The sequence below is a fragment of the Periplaneta americana genome, chromosome 5, assembly GCF_040183065.1.
Source record: "Periplaneta americana isolate PAMFEO1 chromosome 5, P.americana_PAMFEO1_priV1, whole genome shotgun sequence".
In the NCBI taxonomy this organism is placed as follows: domain Eukaryota; kingdom Metazoa; phylum Arthropoda; class Insecta; order Blattodea; family Blattidae; genus Periplaneta; species Periplaneta americana.
The window spans coordinates 66,562,787-66,582,612 of record NC_091121.1 but is presented as its reverse complement, the minus strand read 5'-3'; the positions used below and the strand labels follow the sequence as shown (position 1 = coordinate 66,582,612).

The following is a 19,826-nucleotide window of genomic DNA, read 5'->3' as shown; positions in this document are numbered from 1 at the left end:
GACATATCCAGATGTCTGAGCATACAAGTCAAGACTATACTGTGCTGAGTGCAGGCAGTCATCTCCTGTACCACAATATCTAAATCTAGAGATTACTTAATCTGTTAAGCATTTACAACCAATACTAGAGCCATTATGTATGGAAATATCCACCTACATTCTGCACAATATCGTGATTTACTCACTCTTTCAAAATCTCATCCAGAGAGATCTGAATGTTTGGGGGAACTAAGTGTTTGACTGCAGCCAATACCTCCTCTTCTGTTTCACTCTCTGTTCCACTGGGGCGCTGGCAGCTGACACATCAACATAGAGCAAGCAACTCAAACACAAAGCAAACACATGCAGCAATACACCAATCCTCTTCTCTTCCCTCCCCCCAAAAAAACTGATGCTCCTGATTCTTTGGTACTTCATGTATTAAAAATTTATATTAGTTCAGTGATGCATAACTACATACTTTTCATATTCATACGACCTATGGTGTTTTCTGAAGATATTTGACATGAATGACAAGACTGTGAGTATCACAAACCATGACCCGTCCAAGGTTTGCAAGACAGGATGACACTGCAGTGGTTTGCCATTACCTTACGCAGTAATGGAATGAAGGGCATCACAAAACACCCAGTCCTGTGCACGGAAGATTATCTCCTTCATTGCTCATGCCGGGAATCGAACTACAGACTGTGTGGTTAAGAAGTGCACACACAGCACAACAGAGGACAATGATTACAATAGTTTTTAATAAATATATTAACCGATTTTTGATAGCCTCCCTTAAGTAGGCTTTATTAGTTCATATGTACCGAATTATTCTACAATGATAGAATAGTCTAATTTTTAAATGAAGCCATATTCAATAAACAGAATCGCCAATTAAAATAAGCTCTCTCGACATACAGTGCATCATATGCAAGTTTCTAAAAGCATCATATATAAGTTTCTATCAGTTTCTATTTTAGAAAAACTTTTTGGCCGAAGCTATTATAACAGGAATTGTTACTATAATTATTCTTATGTTAAATACATATTGCAGTAAATCTCAACCAAAAATGATGTATAATACTGTGTCTCTTACCTAAGCCATTCGTTTTTTTAGCCAAATCAGGTGATATTCTTGGTATGCGGGAAGTATTCAACAGCTTTGCAGGCGGATTTAGGGGTGAGTCTCCCTTCTATTGATATCATCAGTTTTGGAGGGTTGAAGGTGGTGCAGTAAGGTGGCATCTTTAGAGGTTAGGGTCTAATAAGTTTGCTATTTTGTTGCTGGTTTCAAGTCCCAGCCATACATTAGTCTTCCATAATAATGTATTTTGCTCATATCTGGTCATTTATTTATTTATTTACGTAATGCATTATCATTTAATTTCCTTAACATTTCTTTCTCTGTGTTTATTCTGTAGGAACTGCTCCAGTGAGTTACTTTCTCTTTTGATAGTAACCTGTATTATAATTATTATTATAATTATTATTATTATTATTATTATTATTATTATTACTATTATTATTATTATTATTATTATCATCATCATTTTTATGATTATTATAAACATTATGAGCATTATGACTACCTGTAGCCTAAATTAATTGAAGATGATTAATTTGGAATTAGGAAAGAATGTAAGAATTACACAGATGATACAGAATTTAACAAGAATCACAATTTATTTTAAGGTATAGACACAGTACTGAACATATTACAACTACTTGGACTACGATATTGGCTGGGATGAAAATCACTGTTTGTCCACCCTTTGTTAAATTGTGTTGAATGCCTAAAGCAATTTTCAATAGGCTAACTGGAACACAAGGTATATTTTCGCAGTTCATAAATGCATGAATTTGGAGGTAAAGTCTTAGAATACATTTGCTAGTGCAATTATTGAAAACAAATTCACTTATACTGTTCATATTTTATGCGACAATTACTTTCCACTTCACCCTCACAAAATAAGAACCACGGACTCAGGAGCATCAGTGACAGGTACAAAAATCCTATACTTCTATATATGTGAGGAACAACATAAAAACTTGGTAATTTAAGTGAATCGTGTAAAAAGTGAGTGAAGGAACAAATACAAAATGCAATGCAATACTGTATGAAAAATTCATACTCAAAAACATCTCACGAAAAAAGGACAATATGTTCTGTAAACTACTTTATCATGACAAGGAATGACTGGGCATCAGTCTAAACTGCACTGCTGCTTTTGCACAATTGCTGAACACAATTTTAACAATGCATAGGAAGGTTGTTTCTAAAATTATGCTAACAAGCAATACAAGCGTTGTTTTTCCATATACTGAGAAGTAAAGTAACAGACGTGTATAAGCAGAGGATATACTTGTTTCAAAATGCTCCATTGGAGGTCATTGTAAGGTTACATTAGTTCCTATTCCTATTATTCTAAAAAAAAAAAAAAAAAAAAAAAAAAAGAGCTAAGTATGTGCGTCAAACTGAGCAAACAATCACACAGCAGGAGGAAACTCTCTTATTCTTGTAATCTTCTATCACTGAAATCTGTTTCAGACAATTATGATAGCTGTTTTAATGTTGATGGAACTCCTGTAAAACTCTCTGAATGCCATCAACATCTTAGTAAAATATCCATTATTTCATAAGTAACAAGTCTTGACTTTAATCTTTAAGAATTGGGTAGCTCTGAACGTTCGCATTATTTTTGTTTTAAGAGTTAAAACTAACCAATGCACAAGTTTCACTGTAACATTTTAAAAGTTATGTCAAGTGTTGGAAGATAACATGGAACATTTTATGAATGATCAATATTCTTTAGATCTTCTCAAAATAATATTAACAAAATGTCAACTTCTTCTTGCAGTCCTCCTTAAATTCATTGTTTATACAAGTACTCATTAGCTATCTTCTCTGTTAAGCAGGGGGAAAAAAAAGTAAACTATTCTGTGTTTTTTGACAAACACATGTATTTGTGTCAGATTCTAAATAAATATATAATAAATTACAAATATTTAAATATATTGTAAAACTGGTGAAAGATTCGAGAATAAAACTACATATATCAATCATTCAAATGTAAATGCTAATCCCTCATATGCACTCAACAATACAATTTCAAGAGCTATCATTTGATTTTCCACATTTTAATTAAGGAAAAATACAAATGAACCCCCAATATTTCAACTAAAATATAAATCTCTATTTTAATTTAATATACGAAATAGATGATTGTTTAAAGTTACATATTATAATTATGATAAAGGCTACATATATGCATATGTAAGAGGAATTCATTTGTGTAAGATGTATGTCTATGTGTGTGTTTTTTCAAAGGATGTAAAAGATCAGAATAAGAAGAGTAGTTTTTGGGTTCAGTATGATTCTTCCTTATTTTCTGCTACATTCTGAAGCTAATCAATTGCGTTTCCAAGACAAATGAAACAAGCCTCTAACAGGACTAGAATAAAAACAGTTAGGAATCTTCAAAGTTCCACTTATTACCTAATTCATATCTTGTCATCTCTACTTAAATTTTTAAGTATCAAATCTCAGAAAATAATCTGAATATGTTAATATAATAGACCACAGAAAATAAAAATGCACTGAAGAGTTAATGTAATATTGTATACAAATAATTTACATAATTAAAAATCTCTATGAAATATAGAATAAAGTGTATGACAGAAAGTTTGACTAAGCAGAACCATAAAGCTTTATTACAAAATCTACGTAAAGATTATTATTTTTTGGTCCTACAGAATACATCTGTTATGGTAACAATTAATATTAGAGGAGAAAAATTTGCTCCGGCGCCGGTGATCGAACCTGGGTCCTTGGTCCTATGTACCAAACACTCTCACCATTAAGCTACGCCGAAGTTCAATCCACAGCACTGGATCGAATCCCCCTCCTCCAGTATTTTTCCCTTTGTGGTCTGACTCCAAGTTGGGCATGTAAGTTGACATTTTATATTAAGTCAACTGCCATCATACAAGGAGTGCACTCAATTGAGTGACTTGGTGACCATAATCTTCACGTAGATTCTTCTAGCAACAGTGCATATTACTGTACAGATTACTGTGCATATTACTGTGGAATCCAGGCCATCAAGTCACTCAATTGTGTGCGCTCCTTGTATAATGCCAGTTGACTTAATATAAAATGTCAACATACATGCCCAACTTGGAGTCAGGCCACAAAGGAAAAAACACTGGAGGAGGGGGATTCGATCCGGTGCTGTGGATTGAACTTCGGCGTAGCTCAATGGTGAGAGCGCTTGGTATGTAGAACCAAGGGCCTGGGTTCGATCCAAAGCACCGGAGCGAATTTTTCTCCTCTAATATTAATTTACTACAAAAGTTCGACAAATATTTTATTAAAAAATACAGGTTAAGACTGAACCCAAAAATTACAAAAAGTTTGGTTGCTTGAAAAATGCTTGTGAACAGAAAGTGTGAAGGCAATGTATGAACAATGCTTATGAACAGAAAGTGTGAAGGCAATGTAAGAAACAGCAGCCAACATACATGGATAAGACAGCCAGCAGTGCAACAACACAAACAGTAGGTGGAACTATACTCACGGAGGGATGATGGGAGTCGTGCCATCGATGGCCACCTCATTTGCAATGTCCCGCACTGCAATGATTGAAGGTGTTGACACTGATTTCTGAAGGGGTAATCTTGCTGGCAAGAGCCTCAGACTCTCTGCCTCTCTTTTTGCTACAATCTTGTTAAAATCATTCTGCAAATCAATAATACACTGCATAGGAACATAGTCTATTTACTGTACTTCAAACTTTAATACGAGATTTTCCACATTTTAATTAAGGAAAAATATAAATGAACCCCCAATATTTCAACTAAAGTGTAAGTCTCTATTTTAATTTAATATACGAAATGATGCCAGAACAAGTCATACCAACTTATAAAGAAAATTTCTTCTTCCAACAGCGGTCGATACTTAGCACCATCGATCAACTATACAGGGGATAAATGATATATAGAATATCAAAATTATATAGACAGTACATACTGATCTACTGAACAAATTCTTTAGTGAAATTTTATTATTTGTTATAATTTTATTTTTAATTTGTAAAATACCATGTTTCTTTAAGATTGATAGTAGTCAAATTATTTGTTTACATTTTGACTGAACGTGAATTTCATTGCCAATGACCTTGTGCCCAACATATACCAATACACAATAGAGTAAAAAATAACTGCTTCAGCATATGTATCGAGAAAAGTAAATAATGGCCATCTATTTTCATTTTCAAAAGTGTTACACTCACAAAACACTATTTTTTCTGGAAAATCCTTACAGAAAAACATTATTTTACTTTTCTTCAGTTATTTATGCTCTACCAACAGCATTTTTTGACAGTTTATATAGTTTACACTCTATAGATTTTATAAGAAAAATTTACAGTGTGTAAATGTTTATGTAAGAAGCATAACGAGAGAATATAATGTTTCTTTTTTCTTTAATTTATGTAACTGCAAGATTATTTGATGAAACACTATAACAGTCTGTAACATTGTTCACAAATTATTGCTTTTTAATGTGTGCCCTGTTAGCACTGCAAAATAATGACAAATTATTTGTGTAAAGTTTGAGAGGGGTGAAAGTAAAATGGACGAGCAACAATCTGGCCATATTCCTATCATTCTTTTGTCCTTCGTGTTTTGAAAACTCACTGATGACGAATCCACTTACTTTCAAACTTCATTATTTAACCACAAAATATTTATATTAAAAATAAATAACCAAATGTACACATAATTCCTTGATATGATGGGCACAAAACATGTGAATAATACTTGGAGAAATGTTAAAACAAAATTGTAATATGACCAAAAATATGCTTTAATACTATTTCTGGTCAAATATGACTTAATGCTAAAATATGGTAAATAAGCATTTTATATGACCAGTAAAAACCATGTTATTATGTTCAGAAAAGATAGAAACGTGTTTAATTTAAGTTAAGTTTGTAAAAAGAGACCAGAAATCCGAGCCCTACTGATCAGAATTCTGGCAAGTACAATTTTTTAAGGAACACCTGCATTTTTAGGAAATGATGTATGGCATTTCCAGCACATCCTACATAATTAAGTCTGGCACTAAAAGGGTTAAAAAGATTAATGAAAAGATTTTAGCATCCCTTTTGTGGGGGAGAGAGTACCTGTAGATCTGCTTCATTGAGTGAATGAGTTGAGGCACCTCCTGTTCCCCGAGCAGCACGGCGGCCTCCTGCTGGACCTGTCAGCAAAGTGGAGTCTGTCGCCAGCAGCCCAGAACTTCCAGCGCCATCTACTTGATCCAGAAAAGGGTCATCCTGTTCGGAGTCAAGGCTACTCAAACTCATACTGAAGCATAAAACAGAACACAAATGTTGAAATTAAACTGTAAATATGAACAGTTAAATTAACAAGTGAATTTTGAACAAAATATCTAAGGAAAGAACTCAGCTGCTCAATTCTAGATTTAGTACAGTTAACAAGGGAATTGTTAAAGAGCTATGTCGAAATCTTCCCTCAAACCGTTGTTGTTTAGTCAACTGTCCGAAGACAGGTCTGAATCTCACAAGTGATACCAACAAGGCGCCACTTATGAGGCAACTAAGTCAAGAGATAATGGGGTAGTATGGCCAGTTTCTTTCTCCCTCCACTGACTAGATACATATTACACTAATCAGACTTCAGATATATACAAACAATTGACACATATCGTTAAATGAGATGTATAGCCTGATAACAGATGTACATATCAGCCAGAACCTCAATCAGAGAACATAGGATGATTCACAAAGTTAAATTGCTATACCTGAAGTCAATTTGAATAACAGTTCATACTATAAACATCAATACAATTCTGAACAGTTACAGTTATTTCTCATTATTTGAAATACATCACTGTAAGTTGAGTTTTATGGTTCGTCTGCACCTACGCAACATGTCATATGTACAGTATATAAACCATATAAACTGCCAAAACAAATACTGGTGGTAAAACATAAATACCTGAAGAAAGAAATCAAATTATGTTTTTCTCTAACTGTCAAGGTTTTCCCAGAAAGCATGTGTTTTGTGAGTCTAACTTTTTCGAAAATGAGAATAGACAGTCTATATTTACTTTGCCTGATATGCATGCAGAACCAGTCGCTTTTACCCTGTTGTGTATTGGTATGTATTGGGTGCAAGGTCATTGGAAATGGCATTCACATGCAGTCGAAATGTAAACAAATAGACTACTATCAATCTTAAAAACATGGTATTTTGCAAATTAAAAATAGAATTATAAAAAATAATTAGATTTCACTAGACATTTTGTTCAGTACACCGATATATATTGTCTGTATAATTTTGGCAGTTAATGTCGTTTACACCATGTATAGTTTGATCAGATATGTAAAGTGAGAGTATTAGCTGATTGGCCTGCATATCCCTGAACATCATTATTTTATGTAAGCACGTAAGCAACCAGGTCCATTTAAGCATGAAGTAACATTTTTGTAAATTTTCTGTAAATCTCATTTTGCACTACCAAATATCATTATATCACTGATATAGCAATAATTATTGTTTTATACTCTAGGGGAGGGGGGAGGTAATGACTGAAATTCTCTTTTTAAGCTAAATAAATGAAAGAATGAATAAACAAATAACTAAAAGTATACCTAAAAAAGTCTCTTGCTACAGCAGGGATTTATTTTCAAAAACTTCTCATGGTATAAACAAATTAAGAACAGCAAATTCAGTACACGGAAACGAGGTATGAATAATTAGAAAACCTGATTAATAGAGATTGACAGTGTCAAAGATGAAGTATATCGGAATTTGTGATTATTCACCTCTGACCATAAACACAGTTTTTTATATTAAAAAAAAAAGGAGACGCAATGAATTTTATAATCAATTTAAAAATTACAGCCCGAATTGGAAACATTATGCAAAGAAGTTGCAGAACAATAGAATTCCAAAACAATTTCTAACATACTTGCTGATGGAAAAGAGAAATTTCAGAAACAATGGAAAGTGAATGTAACAGGTCACATGACCACAACCATAAGCAGTAAGAGGAAGAGAGTGATGGCGATGGTCAGAAGTTTTATAATACGAGATAAAAACAGAGTGCACATACATATACCCAGCGCTTTTTTTCAGCCAGAACAGTCCAGAACGCGTTCCAGTAAACTTTTTGCCATTACAGATTCCAACGAGATATATTTTATAAGTGAAATTGAAAATTAAAATTGCCGCCACTGCCGAGTCCAAGAGTTTACATTTTCTCATTATTATCGTTGGTGCAAAAGTAACTCATGCAATCTAGTGCTGCCATCTTCCGTTATTGATCCTGAAACTATAGCTCGAAATCGCAAAATTTTCGTTATGCATAAAATCAATGAGCTCCGTTTGGAACTTATTGTAATATAAGGTATGTAGGCCTAATATTTTAAACCTACGATTTTGTTGTAGAGTGTGATCGAGTGATAGAGTTCCGGTAAACTTTTTTCCAGAAAAAAAACACTGCATATACCCAACAACCACTTTACAAATTAAGTTACGTCACATAAACAGACAGGTTTGTATCATACCTTCTTTGCCTATCTGACTTCCTCTTCTCCCCACTGCTACTGAGATCTTCCAGGGCTGTCCAGCTCCTGCGTCGGGGCACATCACCATCTCCTCGGCTGAGCAGCCAGTCCTTGGAATTACCTGCATATGAGATATGTTTCAGTTATGGGAATTTCAAATATCGTACATAAAAAAGTTAGGAAAATATTTAAAATAGCAAACACAATTATGTTTTGAATAAAATAAAGCATAATAAAATGTCTACATTTGATAATTTCAATAAATTTTCTTTATGAACATGCAACATTTCGGAGACACATATCAGCTCCGTCATCTGTGAAGGCAAGGGCAGGGGATCATCTGAATCTGTCATTATTGTTAGTAGTCTAAAGATTTTCGTTTTTGTTGTGAACACATCTACTTGCAAGGTATAATGTACAGTTGATTTCTATGTAATGCCAGGATAATGCAAACGCATAAAAGTTATTTATAGCCTAATAGTTCAGCAATGGTAAAAACGGCAAAAAAGCAAAACCTGTAAGTAAAATGTAGAGGTGGGGAAGAGCTTACGTATATCTAAGTTGTTCTATTGTAAATATAATGCAGTAACATATAATGCATGTGTGAAATTTTGCTGGAATGACATTTAAGGGAGGTGACGGGTAAAATTTCTATTTTCTATATTTTTCAAGCTACGTCCTTGATTTTTTGTAAACGTTATCATGGTGTTATACACAGTGATAAGATCCATTTCTGTGAGTCAATTAGTTTCTGAGTTATAAACAAAAATATTTTAAAAAATTAGCATATTTCAAAATGAAATGTGTTGCTAAATTTTTCAGTAAAATGTCTGAAATTGTTTTAGCAAGAGCAGTGACATACTATTTAGAAAAAAACATCACGCATTAGTTTTCCTGTATCTTTATTACAAAAGGAGGTTAAACATTTTTATAATCACTGCATACCCAAAAACAAAAATTTTCCATTGCCACTATAAATATTTCATTTGTTATATAGAAAAGTATTAATTTAATCATAAAACTCATGCGCTATTTTGTTAACCACAGTGTGTAGAACATGCAGTAAAAATTTCATGTTCCTGGCATCAAAATTGTAAGAGCTTTACACTTCGAACCTGATGAAATGCGCTGAAAAAAAATGTGAGAAAAAAGCTTGTAAAATTTGCATGTAATTACAAGTCAAGGGTGCAGCCATTTATATATTGCGTTATTTTTATGCTTTCGAGCGCCAGAGAGCATTGAAACCTGCTCAACATATAAATAAGAGATTGCTGATTCATTTTTCACAAGAAAACGAAAATGCGATTTTGTACTGAAAAGACCAAAATTTCACCCGTCTCCCCCCTTAAGCAATGGATCCAGACATACCAGTATTGGCTATGAAATATGTAGAATTTTACGAACTTTCACAATATGTTTTCAGATTCGCTGTTGCTCAAATAGTTGCCGAGTTAAGTTAATAAACATAATAAACTTAACAAGATCGGCACTTTGTATGTTTGGTTGTCTCTAATAAATGTGACGTCATGTACGATTCAACACCATCAATATGTCTGATTCCAAAGTTGCATTAACAAAACATTTTGCATGCGAGAATACAGAAGGTGTAAAAGATAAGAACAGTTAAATGAAAATACCAAAGTTCTTAAATCAGGATATGCGTGTGTTAAAGAATATAGAACATGAAAACAGAGAGAAACTTCTACTGCTGAAAACACAGACACAAAAATTCCTAAAACTGCAGCACAGCGAATTTCTGCCCAATAGCGAGTTAAGTAGACATATTCACAGAAAAGATCTCTCAGAACCGTAATTGCACTATCAATTTTTATATCACTAATTAATATAAGATACAGTAGTCTGGAGGATTATATCCCAATGTTATTTCACAACCATAATTTACTATTTATTAATGCTTTGTAAAGGACTGATCATTATGAGAATATTCTGATAGAAAGAGAAAGTTGTGAGAACAATTATACATTTAGGCATGGTGATCTAACTTCAGTCCTTCCGAGGATGGTAAGACTACATAATTATGTTAGCACTTCTCACCCTTCCCATGTAGAATCTCTGCAAAACCTGGGGCAATAAAATTTCCAGCAGGCACAGCATGCGTAGGAGATGAGTTTACAGAAGCCAGGAGATCAGGATCTGATCCAGCTTCATTGTTCAGTGATGGGCACGAAGCACTCAACCTGGCATATTGCGTTAATCCTAGAATCTGCAACAGAAAAGGAAGTGAAATGAAACAATAACATTACATGACTGTGCTTTCAGACTAGGAGCTGAAAATTATACTTTTAATTCACTGCAAAAGATGCTATGCACGCTTTTTAAATAATATTCACAGTTTCTATTGTCCTTGCTAGAGTTTTCCACAAAGAATAGGCAAAGCCTTTATTTGCTACATTAAAGAAATGTTTTGTGAAGCGCATTATCAGTTATATGATTTTCTGTATAATTGAAAAGTGTGATCCCAAAACATGTTCAGTCCAGTTTTTTCAACCACTAATCTATGGACTAAAAGATTTTTCAAGTGACATGAACAATAACACAAAGTTTTAGACAAGGACTGGCATTGTTTTGGAAGAAAAGGAGCTTAAAATATAATGATGGAGGTGTAAAAAAATCATAAATGTGTAAATGATAAAAGAAAACCGAATGGACGAGCAAGTTTCGGGATCACACTCTTCAGTTTCCTCCATCACAATATTAGAAAAGAGTTGGTGACAAAGAATCTCTGTCTCTGACTCTGGAATGAGCAATAAAATTATCTGTACACATTTTATCTAAAATGATAAAATTTTGTGGAATTACAAATTCTCTCACGTTTTGCCTTAAATAGTAAGAGGGATGTTCCATATTGATTTACACTTTCAAATTTCACATCATCTATGGTCCGCCATTTGGCTTGTCATTACAGTTGCAAGCATGTAGTACATAGGTCTGCCTGCAGGTGGCAGCACAATACAGAGGAGTGTAATTCCTGCAAACGACAGTGCATTTCCCCAACTGCTATCATTACATGAGTGGACAGCATGGAGTGATCATCAAGGTCAGCGCTGGACGACGTGGTTTCTGTGGAAAGAGGGTGTAAACACTGCAGATATTCACAGGCGATTGGTGGCAGTGTGTGGTGAGCATGCACCATCACGAAAAACTGTGTACAACTGGGTGGAAGGCTGGAAACGTGGCCACACATCAACAGAGAAGGGAACCAGTTCTGGAAGGAAAGTGACTGTGACAATGCCAGTCAACATCTCTAGAGTGAAGCGGCATATTCTGGAGAACAGGTGCATCACAGTCTCGGAACTGGAGGCAGCCATAGGACTTGCCAGAATCACTCTGCACTGCATAGTGCATGGGAAGGTATCTGCCAGGTGGATTCCCAAGTCCCTGACTGCAGCACACAGACAACAGCACAAGGACGTGAGCAGTGATCTCCTTCAATGCCACACCCAGGATCCAGAAGACTTCATATCCAAACTCGTGACTGGCAATGAGACTTGGCTCCATTACCATGAGCCACAGACCAAAGCCCAATCAAAGCAGTGGAAGTATAAAGGCAGCCCCACACTGAGAAGTTCAGAACAGCGCCATCAGTAGACAAATGCATGGCCACAGTCTTTTAGGACAATGATGGAATCATCCTCATTGACTGGCTCGAACCAGGGACGACCATTAACAGCACAGCATATGTGGCGACCCTTCAGAGCTCGTGTCGTGCAATTCAAAAGAAATGGCCAGAAAAATGGGTGAAAGGTGTGCTCCTGCAACATGACAATGCTCCTCCCCACACGAGCCATCACTGAGATGAGGTTCCAGGTGCTGCCACACCCACCATATTCTCCTGACTTGGCCCCTTCCGATTACCACCTAATCGGGGCTTTGAAGAAACTCTGCGCAGACTTCATTTCGCAGACTTGCAGGAACTGAAAGCAGCTGTTCTGATGTGGGTGCTACAAACTCCAAAAACGTGGTTCCAGGAGGGCAGAGAAGTTGCCACATCGGTGGCACAAGTGTGTACAGCTAAATGGAGACTATATTGAGAAAGTGGATGTATCTGCCGAGACTTAGAGGTTCTGGGTGAGTGTAAAAAAACAGTGTAATTCAATATCGAACACCTCTTGTATCTATTAATAAGATCAAAATCTTCCTGAAAATCAGTAAATAATGCATATACTTCTTAAACATACTCCTAAGTTATTTTTTTCGAACATGATCCTAATCATCATTAATATTCAAAATGTGAGAAAAATCACTGCCTACTGTCTTAAAAGAATGTTCAAGTACCATTTTTGCATTTTTCATACGTATAAGTGAAATACACTATGTGGAGTCAGCCTGGGTAACATAGTCTGTATAGCTGTGCAAGCAGTTGCGAGTCATTAAATAAACCATAATTAATAAATTTTTACACTATGTGGACAAAAGTAACCGGACACCGCCTGATAAATGAAGTACAAGTTTGGGCCGCCCTTCATCGGGAACACTGGCAGTTAATATGATGTTGGCCATTCTTAGCTTCTATGACAGCCTGCACTCTCGCAGGCATACTTTCAATTAGGGGGCAGAAGGATTCCTGAGGAATGGCAGCCCATTCCTCGCAGAGAGTCGAAGTGAGACTAGGTTTCAATGTGGGTCGATGTGGTCTAGCCCGAAGTCAGCACTGCAAAATATCCCAGAAATGTTCTATGGAATTCAAATCCAGACTTTGCACAGGACAATCCATTAGTGGAACATTGTTGTCGTCAAACCACTCACACACATGCCTTGCTGTAAGTCCCCCCCACGAGAAACATGACCGCACCATAACACCTCCACCCCCGAATTTCACAGTTGGCACTAGATAGGCCAATAGATTTCGTTCACCAAGCATCATCTGTCACACCCACACCCTACCATCTGATCGCCACATTGTATACAGTGATTCATCACTCCACACGGTTTTCCACTGTTCTATGGTCCAGTTTCGATGCTCCTTACACCAGGCGAGGCGACGTTTGGCGTTTGTCTGTGAGATGTGTGGCATATGGGCAGCTGCTCGGCCATGGAAACCAAGTTTACACACCGCGCGCCGAACAGTCTTGGTGCTTGGAGTAGATCCTAATGAAGGTTGAAATTCCTGTATGATGGTGGCTATGGATGGTTGGCGATTACACTGTACAACTCTCTTCAACACTCGACGGTCTCTGAAGGTCAGCCTGGACGTTTCTGGGTTGTACACATCCCTTCATGTTTCTATTTCACCATAACATCGGAAACAGAGGACCTGGGGATGTTTAGGAGGGCGGAAGTATCGCGCATTTCTTACACAAATAGCATCCAACCACCTGACCACGTTGGAAGTCATGAGCTCCGCAGAACGTACCATACTGCTATCTCGTGCTGTCTGTTGATTACTGAGGTCGCGGACCAGATGTTCCTGGCGCTAAAATGGAGAAACAAACGTTTTCTGGGCTGTCCGGATACTTTTGCCCACATAGTGTACATTTATGATTCTGGTTTCGTACGGAATTAGCTACTAAAACTGTTGCAGTAGGTGCCCATATTTCATAATTTAAAAATAAGTAATTTCTCTAACTGATGTCTACTTCATAAATTTATGCTCAAATTATTGTTTTGATATGTACCTACTGCATAAATGTATACAAATGTTTGATTTCGAAATTAGCAAACATGAACTATGTATGAAGAATACTGTTAGACAAAAAGATAAATGCAAAGTACTATCAAGTGACGTAAATAATTTTGACATTAAACATTGTTTGAAGTCAATAGTGTTCTCTATTTTTGTTAACTCTCTTGTTTCCATCTTACGTAACCCTTTTCAGTAATTCTATCTTAAATTTCCTTACAAAACGTCGATAGTAAAAGTGTCTCGTATTTTCAGGAGACACTTATGGCAGGCTTAATTTTCATTATAACGTTAGAAAAAATATTACTATTACATTTGATATTACACAGAAAATTAATCGCACCACTGCTTAATGCTGAAATCGTATAAATAAGACTAAAAGGAATGGAGCGAATGTAGTACCAATATATTGTCTTTACATTTGCTAAATAAATGCAATGAGTCAATATAAACAGTCATGGAGATCATCCATTCGAAATCACCTGGAATCAACTGTCATGTATCCTGAATACCTGAATATAAAAATGTTGTACTGCTTAAGCAGTAACAACGCAACACTGCGTACTTTTTCATACTGAATAGGCAAGGAGTCAAGAAGCCCATGCTACTGAATATAGAGGAGCCCGACTTCCAATTTCCGATTGACTCACCTGACTATTCAGAGCTTGTACTGTTGTCTGATCACGCATCTGCTGGATGCTTTCATGGATCTCGTGCAACTGCTGCAGGTTGTCCTCTGGAGTTACAACAATTTCAATATCAATGATACAATTATTCTAAACATTGTTAAAAATATATTTAACTCCCTGCAGGTCAAAATTGTAAATCTCTTAAGATAAAAGTATAAAGAGATTCAATTATAGTTTTCTGTCCAAGGTCAGGTATTTCATTGCAAACCCAGCATTCTCCAATCTTTCCAATTTTCTGCCTTTCTTTTAGTCTCCGCATATGATCCATATAATCTTAATGTCGTCCGTGCTGACAAGTAATTTTAATTTTGTGTCTCAGGCCCTCCTGTGATCTTGGGTTTATGGCATAAACATTTTAAGATACGTTTTGACCGGCAAGTTACTTTCAACAACATTAATTTATTAATCCACTTACGGTGCTCAAACGATAATTGTGGCTTCGTCATTTTCATTTACATTGTTTGTGTCGTCTGGCAGAATATTGATAGTATCAATAAACGAAGCACAAACATCACTACCTCCAGTATTATTACTGTCTTCATTTTTGTGTGGAATGGTGAACGGGAGAAAAGTTCGTGGCAGAAGAAGATATCAGATAATAGACATTAAAATATATGGATCATATGCGGAGACGAAGAGGAAGACAGAAAACAGTAAAGATTGGAGAATGCTGAGTTTGTAGTGAAAGAACTGTCCTGAGCAGAAAACTATGAATGAATAAATTTCACATTTTAAACTGACATTTTTGAGTCTAGTGAAATGAATGAAAGAGGAGAATTCAATGGGTTCAATTTTATTCTGTATGCGGAATGTAGAAAAATCATCGAATCCAAGAAAGACACAGAAAAGATACGTAATAATTTATATAGCCCTATTTACAGCTGTTTTAAGTTTCTCAGTATTTAATGGTTATATCACATAATAAATATTTAAATTATTATTATTATTATTATTATTATTATTATTATTATTATTATTATTATTATTAATGAAAAGAGACGAGCTGTTTTCGAGTTGAAAGTAGTGGTAGAGATATGCAAGGTTCTGCACTCACCTCCATGCCTTTATGGCGAGGTCTTTCCAAATTACGCACTAAAAATTATTTTTGGTCATGCACAAAACTGCGACAAAGGCTGCTTCATTTTACTGAACAGAAAATGTGCATGGTTGCTTTTAAACGTAACTGTTTGTGGCGTGTCGAAGTAATGTGAACCCTGCTTTTTACAAGGAGCCGCCAAAAACAGTTAACTTTTATTAGTGCGATAAAACTGCGAATCTCTCACTTGCCCTTTCTTCAACAGACAACAATGTTTTGTTTCGAGGAAGCGCACTAAGTTATTTTTAACTCTTTTAGTAACAAATGAATTCCAATTGCACAGACTCAAACATACGTCGCCAAACTAATATAAAAATGTTCTTGTCTTTGTCCTTGAAGCAAAACTGAATAGCAGAACACTTTTATTTTAAATTTAAAGTACGCTTTAACATACCCTTCTTAATGAATAAGTAAACATAACTTAACAGTACATTATGCAACGAGCCTATAATGAAGGTAATTAAGAAGCGAGTATGGATATTTATGAAACGAGCGCAAGCGAGTTTCATAATTTTCATACGAGCTTCTTAATTACCATTATAGGCGAGTTTCATACAACTTTTTATGCTCGACCATATTTCTAACTTGATATTATTAATTTTCTTTGTATCTGACCTTGACCAATGTCCCGTATGTTGTGAGATGTGCGCAGACGCGAAAATATTGATTTTTTCCGAGGAACAGATGTTCACATTGACCTTGCTAGGCCATAAGAACCTACAGAGATAACATTGAAATTAAATTAGACACTGAAAAACGAGATGACAAATTGAATTTATTTGAATATTATTTACAATTAACGCTAATTATTATAGTAACAGAACATAACCTTCTGCGACAGTATTGGATTTCCAGCCTCCGTGACTTTTCGCTAATTCTCTTTCGATTGCATATCCGAGAATAATCGATACTTGCGGTTTTATAACGGTAGAAAGCTGACATGTCATTGGCTGAACAGTTGTAACCTGAGTCGTCATTGGCTCAAAGACCTGATCTTTAATGAGTAGGTGTACTTTAATGACATGCATTAAAGGTCTGCTACCAGGTGTATAATTACTACATTTCGGCATGGTCGAGCATAAAACAAAGCGTACAAAATATGAAAGATTTAGATCAATTATTATATAAAATATCGCTGAAATTATATCTCGGTTATGAAAATAAATTAATGGAATGTATCGTATGATGTTCCCATTACAAATCTATAATGGGGTTATTAAAAATTCGTACAGGATTACAGGATTTAAAAGTATTTAGTTGAATATTTTAATGTAACAATCAAGAGGCCACATTAGTTACTCATTAACTTACGACACTGATACAATATTACATTATTATGAATAATCCCTACGAAATTAAATGTTGTCTCTAATGATGGATTATAGATATTGTTACACAGTTCGCAATTAACAAAGATTTTGTGTTTATTAACACACCCGTGCATACAGATTTTATGTGCAGTTTGGACGGACATAAAACAAAATGTACCTGTACTGCTTTTTTAGAGCAATCTTTGTCACTTAATCTTCCAATATCAAAAGTCGTATCTCTTTTAAAATTGCAATTTAAATTAAACCTCCGCTTAATTTGTCGTCTTTATAGCCTCTGACCCATTTCAAATCACTAAAATAAAACATCAATAATGCACAAAATTTCTCGTGTAAGATTACGGTTACCATCCGTTCGACAAAAAGAGGACATGTCCTTTCCGGCAGGCATTTAAAAAAAATTCGTATTTCAACTATAATTAATATGAATATTGAATAATGTGCGATATTATGCATAGAATATCTAAACAATGGTGAAAAACTATGAAAGAATTTAACTGCTTTCAATTGTTGAAGCAGGAGCACATAAAAACATAAAACACTGACATGCATTGAATTCTTACACTTTAAAAATATCACTATTCATGATTGTAAGATATTTTATCAATTTTATTCTGCAATGTACAAAGATAAGCCAATCAAGTTAATTTTGACAACGATTCAACTTTAGATAAACAATGGTGCAAATTCTTCAATTCTAATACTTCTGCGAGCACTGAAACTTCCTCAGAACTCTTAAAAATATGTCAATTATATTTATTTATCTCAAGTCATGATGGAAGTGCTGAGTATTTTCCCTAATATCTGCCCAATGGACAAAAGAACGAAATCGCATGCTAACGGAGACAGTCAGAGGTATCATCATGGTGAAATATAATTTCAAAGACATGTCCTGTGAACAGTTCCATAGTTATTTGTTACAAGATATAAGTTCGTCTCTTCAGACTCTTGTGCACAAAGAGGGCTCCACCGATAAGTAGGGTGCAGATGTAATATTGATTCAGCAACTAGTGAGAGAACTAACTAAGGTGTGCCATTGTTTTTATCTTTAATTTTGTTCATACCAATTTTTAAAAAGTCCTCCTTTTTTCAGCAATATCTTCTTATTTTAGATTCCATGTCCTCCTATAGAATTTCTTCTCATGGTAACCCTATGTAGGATATAGGCCTTCTTTCGTATACGACACAGCTAAATTTATTAATTCAATATTATAAATAAATAATACATTTCCAATAAAATAGCGCGCATTCTCACCTCTTCCTTAACAGAAATTGATGTACTGTAATATGTGTCATACGTATATTCTGACAACCGTCATGTTTTAATCCACATTTAATTATAATAAATTAATCTACAAACATATCTGAATAAAACGGGGTGGTTTTCCTCCACACATTCATGATGAATTATAGATTACATTCCGAATACTATTTACAAAGAATCACATACTTGATGATTACTCAAAAGGAGACCTTTCAAATGAAGTCGCAACAAATAGTGAAACATGTATTTTACGTCCTGGTCCATAGACATAAATTATTTTTGTAAGAATCACCGCGTATCTGCAAAGACCGCGTGATGTCATGTTCCGTTAACACTCAATACAGATCATGTGTTGGCTGGGGCATTCGAGCCAGTGAGTGCATGCTCATTACATAACAGGAAATACCTGAAAAGTATGTATGACTGTTTGTAGTATAAGCATTCGGACTTGTCTCTGAAATGACAAAATTATATCAACTACGCTGGTTTGATGATGTCCAAAATGACATAAAGGAAATTGGGGTTAAAAGCTGGAGACTGAAAGCACAAGATCGGTTTGATTGGAAGGCTGTCTGTTAAGCAGGCCAAGGTTACACTAAAAGCACCATAGTGCCATAGAAGAAGAAGAATAATAGACAAATGTTTACATGGAAAAATAGATACCAACATAAATTTCAATATGCATGAAAATTATTTTAATGAGACCTCTAAATTCGGAAGTACAGTATGTCCAAAACGTTTTTTTTTACTATAGATAGTTTTACGTTTGTAAAAACAAGCCATTAATCGTATGTCCTAAGTTCGGTTATGTCTGTCTTCCTATCGCAAATTGTTACTTAAACTGTGTTGCCACCCTTTTCTTTTTGGGCACGAGTAGAGTTTCAAACTTCGTAATTCGAATTAATTCTGTGGCGACGTCGTCAGCTGCTCGACACTGGATACCCGTTATGTGACGCAGCCACTTGTGACGAGACTCAGCCCGACCTGAACTTGTGCAAACACCAAATAGTTGTATAAACCATGTTCTTCGATTAACTCGAGTGATTGATATTCAGACAGGAAAATTAGGATGATATAATAATAATAATAATTATTATTATTATTATTATTATCATTATTATTAGAAAGGCAAGGAAAGAAAGATAGACAATAAAGAAAATTAATGAAAAAACAATGACAGAAGTAACTAAAAAGTTAAAAAAACACTTCAGATTGATTAGGCAGCC

At 35.1% G+C, this 19,826-nt stretch overlaps 1 protein-coding gene across 7 annotated transcripts in view; it reads right to left on the bottom strand.

The window, feature by feature from the left end:
* cyst (rho guanine nucleotide exchange factor 18 cysts) overlaps positions 1 to 19,826 on the bottom strand; it is a 245,364-nt gene that overhangs the window by 111,520 nt on the left and 114,018 nt on the right. For 6 of the 7 annotated variants that reach the window (XM_069825944.1, XM_069825939.1, XM_069825945.1 and 3 more), the window contains 6 exons: positions 14,874 to 14,959; positions 10,638 to 10,806; positions 8,583 to 8,703; positions 6,171 to 6,354; positions 4,563 to 4,723; positions 186 to 296 (listed from right to left, as the gene is read on the bottom strand). In XM_069825944.1, the coding sequence (XP_069682045.1) occupies positions 186 to 296; positions 4,563 to 4,723; positions 6,171 to 6,354; positions 8,583 to 8,703; positions 10,638 to 10,806; positions 14,874 to 14,959 (832 nt within the window). The remainder of the gene's footprint in view (positions 1 to 185; positions 297 to 4,562; positions 4,724 to 6,170; positions 6,355 to 8,582; positions 8,704 to 10,637; positions 10,807 to 14,873; positions 14,960 to 19,826) is intronic. The other variant, XM_069825943.1, reaches the window with a different exon arrangement.